The sequence below is a fragment of the Cetorhinus maximus genome, chromosome 12 (genome assembly GCF_964194155.1).
Source record: "Cetorhinus maximus chromosome 12, sCetMax3.hap1.1, whole genome shotgun sequence".
In the NCBI taxonomy this organism is placed as follows: Eukaryota; Metazoa; Chordata; class Chondrichthyes; order Lamniformes; family Cetorhinidae; genus Cetorhinus; species Cetorhinus maximus.
In genome coordinates this window covers 102,424,966-102,433,070 of record NC_135890.1, presented here as the reverse complement: position 1 = coordinate 102,433,070, position 8,105 = coordinate 102,424,966, and the positions used below count along the sequence as shown (strand labels likewise).

At 46.2% G+C, this 8,105-nt stretch overlaps 1 protein-coding gene across 1 annotated transcript in view; it reads left to right on the top strand.

The window, feature by feature from the left end:
* Positions 1–2,742: 2,742 nt before the first annotated feature.
* The window catches only part of LOC144687774 (proline dehydrogenase 1, mitochondrial-like), a 46,767-nt gene continuing 41,404 nt past the window's right edge, over positions 2,743–8,105 (top strand). The window contains exons 1-2 of the mRNA XM_078554272.1: positions 2,743–3,199; positions 6,621–6,829. Coding sequence (XP_078410398.1) covers positions 2,906–3,199; positions 6,621–6,829 — 503 coding nt within the window. The 5' untranslated portion in view covers positions 2,743–2,905. The remainder of the gene's footprint in view (positions 3,200–6,620; positions 6,830–8,105) is intronic.

The following is an 8,105-nucleotide window of genomic DNA, read 5'->3' as shown; positions in this document are numbered from 1 at the left end:
AAACAAATCCAGAGCTCCCTCGATGAAAAAGGAGATAGAAATTAAGAAAAAGAAGAAAAAGTGCACCTATGACAGGTGTCAGGTAGAAAATACAATTGAGAACCAAGAGGAATACAGAAGGTTCAGAGGGGAGGTGAAAAAGCATGTTAGAGAAACGAAGAGGGATTATGAGAAAAGACTGGCAGCCAACATAAAGGGGAATCCCACAGTCTTCTATAGGCATATAAATAGTCAAAGGGTGGTAAAAGGAGGAGTAGGGCTGATTAGGGACCTAAAGGGGAATTTACACATTGACAAAGGGGCAATGGATGAGGTATTAAATGAATACTTTGCATCCATCTTTACCAAGGAGGTAGGTGATGCCCAGCTATGTTGACAGATGAGGAAACTCTGTCACTAGAAGGATTCAAAATTGATAAGGAGGAAGTACAGAATAGACTGTCGGTACTTAAAGTTGACAAGGCGTCGGGACCGGATGAGATGCATCCAAGGATATTGAAGGAAGTGAGTAGAAATTGCAGGGGCACTGGCCATAATCTTTCAGTCTTCCCTTGGGGGTGGTGCCAGAGGACTGGAGAATTGCAAACATTATACCCTTGTTCAAAAAATGTTGTAAGGATAGGCCCAGCAGTTATAGACCAGTCAGTTTAACTTCAGTGGTGGGCAAGATTCTAGAAACAATTACTCGGGATAGAATTAGTAGTAACATGGAAAAAGGTGGGTTGATAAGGAAGAGCCAGCATGGATTTCTAAAGGGGAAATCATGTTTAACTAACTTGCTGGAGTATTTTGAAGAGGTAACAGGAAAGTTCGTTGAGGGTAATGCTGTTGATGTGGTGTACATGGACTTTCAAAAGGCATTTGATACAGTGCCACACAACAGACTTGAGAAAGGTTATTGCTCAGAATAAAAGGGACAGTAGAAACATGGATACAAAATTGGCTGAAGAATAGGAAGCAGAGAGTAAAGGTCAATGGATATTTTTCGGGCTAGAGGAAGGTTTGTAGTGGAGTTCTCCAGGGGCCAGTATTGGGACCCTTGCTTTTCCTGATATATATTAATGATCTAGATCTTGGTGTGCAGGGACAATTTCAAAGTTTGCAGATGATACGAAGCTTGGGAGTGTTGTGAACTGCGTGGAGGATGGTGGTGGAACTTCAAGAGGACATAGACAAGTTGGTGGAGTGGGCAGATAGGTGGCAGATGATGTTCAATGTGGAGAAGTGTGAGGTGATGCATTTTGTTAGGAAGAACATGGACAGACAATATAAAATTAGGGGTGAAATTTTGAGGGGGTGCAGGAGCAGAAAGGTTTGGGTGTATATGTGCATAGATATTTGAAGATGGCAGGACAGGTGGAGAGAGCAGTTAATAAAGCATATAGTATCCTGGACTTTATTAATAGGGGCATAGAGTACAAAAGCAAGGAATTTATATAAGACACTTGTTATACCTCAGCTGGAGTATCGTGTACAGTTCTGGGCACCACACTATAGGAAGGATGTGAACACATTGGAGACAGTGCAGAAGAGGTTTACAAGAATGGATCCAAGGATGAAAAACTTCAGCTATGAGGGTAGATTAGAGAGTTTGGGACTGTTCTCCTTGAAGAGAAGAAGGATAAGAGGAGATTTGATAGAGATGTTCAAAATCTTGAAGGGGCTGGGCAGAGTAGATAGGGAGAAACTGTTCCCGCTCGTAAAAGGATGAAGAACGAGAGGGCAGGGTTTAAAGTGATATGCAAAAGAAGCAAAAATGAGTGGTTTGGGCCTGGAATGGAACACCTGGAAGTGTGGTGGAGGCAGGTTCAATTGGGGCATTCAAGAGGGCATTAGATAATTATTTTAATAGAAACAATGTGCAAGAGTACGGGGAAAAGGCAGGGCAATGGCACAAAGTCATAATGCTCATTTAGAGAGCCAGTGCAGACACGATGGGCTGAATGGCCTCCTTCTGTGCTGTTAAAATTCTGTAATTCGGTGACAGGCCACAGTGAAAGAGAAGATAATTAATACACCAGGAGGATTTAAAATTGATAAAGAGCAGGTATTAGATAGGCTGTTGAACTTAAAGTTGATGAGGCATCAGGACCGGGTGAGACGCATCCAAGGACACTGAGGGAAGTGAGAGTGGAAATTGAGGGGACACTGGCCATAATTTTCCAACTTTCCTTAGACTCAGGGGTGAGCCAGCGGACTGGAGGATTGAAGACATTACACCCTTGTTCAAAAAAGGACTACAGGCCAGTGAGTTTCAATGGAGGGGTGGGGGGGTGGGGAACTTCTAGAAACAATAATTCGGGTCAAAGTTAATGGGCGGGTTGGCGGAGAGTCTCTCTTCTGTGGTTGCATCCATTCTCGGGTGACCCCGGTGAGGGAGCACGAAATGCCCGTTGGCACGCTTGTGGCATTCTGCGGAATTGGCATCGGCGACAACATCACGGCTTGGTTCGATTGTTTGACCTCACTTACAATTTGGAGATTTATTGTTCGTGTCCCTTGAAATAGGGGTCACTTTTTTTGTTAAAGTGATTTGTTGACGAACCCTGTGCCATCCTCACTGGCAGAGAGAAAAAAAAGGAGCCCTCCACTGCGCCCTATGTCCCTGCAGCCAGGGCTCAGTGACTGCCCTGTTGTAAGATCTCTTGCTGGCTTAACTGGGGGACTCTGGCAGTCAACAGACCCCGCCCCCCCCCCCAACACCCCCTCGGGGGGCGGGGCTTGTAACAGCTTTTGTGAATGGAAACCTGGCGCCCCGGCACGCGGTTGGTCACTAAATGGAGAGAGTGGAGTTTCACCAGTGCCGGAAGCAGGCGGATCGGGCGGCTTGGAGGTAACGCGTTGCTGCTACCTCGCAGTGCAGGAGGGTCGGACCGCCCCTGAGCTGCAGCGTTTCTCCCGCCCGATGGCGAGTCGTGTCCTCCGGCCGCGCCGTCCCTTCGCCAGGCTCTGCTCCACCGCCGCCGCTTCCTCCTCGAAGCAGAAGGGCCGCCCGTCCTCCCTGCCCGCCTTGGGGAACGTCCGGCACCCGGCTGCTGCTGCTGCTGCCGCTGCCGCCCCCGGCTCCACCGCGCCTGTCATCCCGGATTTCAGCAACTACCATGAAGCGTATCGGAGCAAGAGCAGCACCGAGCTGATGCGGAGCCTGCTGGTGTTCCGACTCTGTTCATACAGCGTGTTAGTGGACCGGCACAAGGAGGTACATGTGCTTCAATATATGTCTGTAAAATTCAGCAAGTGTAATAGTGAATATCTGGAATTCAAGAGACCCAATGATCTAGAATACACATTTGAAAAAAAGCCTGTTCTCAGTGTTTCTATACGTGTTGATGTCGATTTTATTTTAATCTGTTTTGCTTTCTCTAAGAAATACTACTCGTTTCCTGGAAGCAGCCCTTCCAGGCAGGCTCAGCTCTCTGACTGGTGCAAACCCGGACACACCCACATTCCTTTGCTAGGGTTGCAACACATGCAAACTCCTAGCAATGAATTTCCTTCCTTAACTTTGACCTGAGTTGAGGTTTTAAGAGTCAGTTTGAGGAAGTTGAACCTGATGTGTTCTTCGGGAATGAAACGTTGAGGTCACCTAATCAAAGGTTTCCAAAATTATGAAATATGAATTGATCGCTCTGTTGCGAAAGGTTCAAACATTTTATAATCAGTAAATTAGGGATAAGAATTGAAAGCAGTGACTCAGGATATCATAGTGCAAAATCCAGCAGGGGAATCAGATTTACCCCACTGAATTAGACTTTGCTTTGTCAGTACCTGCCAATCAGTCTCTGGTAATTATTCTCTGCTGCTTTCAGAGTCAGTTAAATGTTTTATCCTACTCACCTAAACACAGTAACACATGCTGAGTTACAGTTTCACTGACAGTAACTCCTAACTGGGCTACAGTTCCACTCACAATGACTCTGGCTGCAGAGGGACAAGACCATAGGCATCAAAATTGCTTGGGGAGATAGGCTTGCGGGCGGTGGCACTGGTCTGGGGGAGGACAAGGAAATGGCCAGCGAAACTGGCTGGGGGGTTGGTTGCAAGTCCGTGGGCAGCAACAGAGTCTGGGATACGTGAAACTGGGCAAACAGCCTTCTGGTAACTCCAGAACCTTGCTTATTCAGCTCAGCCTAGCTTCCTCACTAAGAAAAATATGGAATGCTTCTTTTGCGTTTCCTCTGTTAGTCTGCAACCAAAATAACATTTACTTAACAAAAACAAAAATACTTGGAAAAACTCAGCACGTCTGGCAGCATCTGTGGAGAGGAACACAGTTAACGTTTCGAGTCCGAATGACCCTTCAACAGAACTAAGTAAAAATAGAAAAGAGGTGAAATATAAGCTGGTTTAAAGGGGGGGGGGGGGGTTGGATGGGACAAGTCGAGCTGGATAGAGGGCCAGTGGAGATAACCAAAAGATGTCACAGACAAAAGGACAAAGAGGTGTTGAAGGTGGTGATATTATCTAAAGAAATGTGCTAATTAAGGGTAGAAAGCAGGACAAGCAAGGTACAGATAGCCCTAGTGGGGGTGGGGTGGGGTGAAGGAATCGAAAAAGGCTAAAAGGTAGAGATAAAACAATGGATGGAAATACATTTAAAAATAATGGAAATAGGTGGGAAAAGAAAAATCTATATAAATTATTGGAAAAAACAAAAAGGAGGGGGAAAAATCAGAATCCCCATCCACCACTACTCTCCTCCGTCTGGCTGAACTTGTTCTCACACTGAACAATTTCTCCTTAAACTCTTCTCACTTCCTCCAAATAAAAGGTGTGGCTATGGGTACCCGCATGGGCCCCAGCTATGCCTGTCTCTTTATGGGGTATGTGGAACATTCCTTGTTCCAGTCCCACTCCGGCCCCCTCCCACAACTCTTTCTCCGGTACATCGATGATTACTTCGGTGCTGCTTCATGCTCTCGTCTGGACCTGGAAAAATTTATTAATTTTGCTTCCAATTTCCACCCCCCCATCATTTTCACATGGTCCATCTCTGACACTTCCCTTCCCTTCCTTGACCTCTCTGTCTCAATTTCTGGTGATAGACTGTCCACCAATATCCATTACAAGCCGACAGACTCCCACAGCTACCTCGACTAGAGCTCCTCACACCCCACTTCCTGTAAGGACTCCATCCCATTCTCTCAGTTCCTTCGCCTCCGTCGCATCTGTTCTGATGATGCCATTTTCAAAAACAGTTCCTCTGACATGTCCTCCTTCTTTCTTAGCTGAGGTTTTCCACCCACGGTCGTTGACAGGGCCCTCAACCGTGTCCGGCCCATCTCCCGCGTATCCGCCCTCACACCTTCTTCTCCCTCCCAGAAACATGATAGGGTCCCCCTTGTCCTCAGCTATCACCCCACCAGCCTCCGCATTCAAAGGATCATCCTCCGCCATTTCCACCAACTCCAGCATGATGCCACCGCCAAACACATCTTCCCTTCACCCCCTCCGGCGGCATTCCATAGGGATCGTTCCCTCCGTGACACCCTGGTCCACTCCTCCATCACCCCCTACACCTCAACCCCCTCCCACGGCACCTTCCCATGCAACTGCAGAAGATGCAACACCTGCACCTTTTCTTCCCCTCTCCTCACCGTCCAAGGGCCCAAACACTCCTTTCAAGTGAAGCAGCATTTCACTTGCACTTCCCTCAACTTAGTCTACTGCATTCGTTGTTCCCAATGCGGTTTCCTCTACATTGGAGAGACCAAACGCAGACTGGGTGACCGCTTTGCAGAACACCTTTGGTCTGTCCGCAAGCATTACCCAGACCTCCCTGTCGCTTGTCATTTCAACACTCCACCCTGCTCTCATGCCCACATGTCCGTCCTTGGCTTGCTGCATTGTTCCAGTGAAGCTCAACGCAAACTGGAGGAACAGCACCTCATCTTCTGACTAGGCACTTTACAGCCTTCCGGACTGAATATTGAGTTCAACAAGTTTAGATCATGAACTCTCTCCTCCATCCCCACCCCCTTTCCGATTTTTCCCCCTCTTTGTTTTTTCCAATAATTTATATAGATTTTTCTTCTCCCACCTATTTCCATTATTTTTAAATGTGTTTCCATCCATTGTTTTATCTCTACCTTTTAGCCTTTTTCGATTTCTTCACCCCACCCCACTCCCACTAGGGCTATCTGTACCTTGCTCATCCTGCTTTCTACCCTTAATTAGCACATTCCTTTAGATAATATCACCACCTTCAACACCTCTTTGTCCTTTTGTCTGTGACATCTTTTGGTTATCTCCACCTATCACTGGTCCTCTATCCAGCTCGACTTGTCCCACTCCCCCCGCCCTTAAACCAGCTTATATTTCACCTCTCTTCTATTTTTACTTAGTTCTGTTGAAGGGTCATTCGGACTCGAAACGTTAACTGTGCTCCTCTCCACAGAAGCTGCCAGACCTGCAGAGTTTTTCCAGGTATTTTTGTTTTTGTTTTGGATTTCCAGCATCCGCAGTTTTTTGCTTTTATCTTAACATTTACTTATTTTGATGGTGTTTGAGGTATATGCCCTGTAGGGTGGGAGTGTGGTTTGTATTTGCACATTTCATTTTCCAAACAAATATTCGCTGTCATTTGCACTTTAGTAAAAGCTACTGGGTTATTCTTTCAGCTCATCAATCTGAGCAGGACGTTGCTGGGGAAATGGCTCTTCGGAAAGGTCATGAGGATGACATTTTACGGACAGTTTGTGGCTGGAGAGGACCAAGATGACATCAAGCCTCTGATCCGGCATAATCGTTCATTTGGAGTGGGCTCTATCCTGGACTACAGCGTGGAAGAAGACCTGACCCAAGAGGAAGCAGAGAACAAGGAAATGGAGTAAGTCAGTTTCAAATTAGATTTGACTAGATGAGGAAGAGACACCAGAACAGGACTATACATTGGGGAAATTCTTTATTTTGACAACTCTATGATTGTTTTCTACAGTCCAGTTAAACTTGTAACCGTGTAGAGCCTTAATTAAAATTCTTTGAACTTTTTCAATGGGGTGATGACCTGTTCTTCAGAGGTGAGGTGATGTGCAGTTTTCCCTTGACTGGACTCGCCCTTCCCGATAGTGACAATATCATATTGAAACCCCGGGAAGAAAAAGTTTTGAATTGTGTCCCTGAAAGTAATTGAGTGACATTTTTGGATATTCACCTTGCCTTACAGCAATACAATTCAATTCCAATTAGTTGCATTCCACACAGCACCCATTTATTGTCCCAGCAGTAAGTAGCTCCTGAAAATTTAACCATCCATACCTGTCCTTATCACCTTCAATCCTGTGTGATACAATGGCTGAGATTTTTGCACAATGTTCTATGTGTTGGTTCAGTAATATATAGTACATAGTAAATATAACCTTTCAAACTGGTTTTCCTACACTGTGTTCCAGCACTTGAGCCAGCATTGAATGGAAATTTACAGTGAATAGCTGATAGCCACAGCCGTATCTTTCGCATCATTGCTTGTGAGGTTTCAAATAGGATTTAGATCGTGTACATGCCTCATGTTCCACTCAGCAATACATTAGGCAAAGATAAATTCCATTTACCGTTCCTTAGTCATCTGTTTGATTAGTAATTAAACTGGTCAAATAAAATCAAAGTTGAGACTGGTATGTACTCACCATTTGGAATGCCGTATGCTGCCTGCATGGTAACTAGTCGCAAGTATGCTTTGTCCCACCTAGTTCATTGAAACCAAGTAGATCCTAGATTTGGGGCTGGAGGAGATTACAGGGATGGAGAGGGGTGAGACAATGGAGGGATTTGGGGCTGGAGGAGATTACAGGGATGGAGAGGGGTGAGACAATGGGGGGATTTGGGGCTGGAGGAGATTACAGGGATGGAGAGGGGTGAGACAATGGAGGGATTTGGGGCTGGAGGAGATTACAGGGATGGAGAGGGGTGAGACAATGGAGGGATTTGGGGCTGGAGGAGATTACAGGGATGGAGGGGGGTGAGACAATGGAGGGATTTGGGACTGGAGGAGATTACAGGGATGGAGAGGGGTGAGACAATGGAGGGATTTGGGACTGGAGGAGATTACAGGGATGGAGAGGGGTGAGGCAATGGAGGGATTTGGGGCTGGAGGAGATTACAGGGAT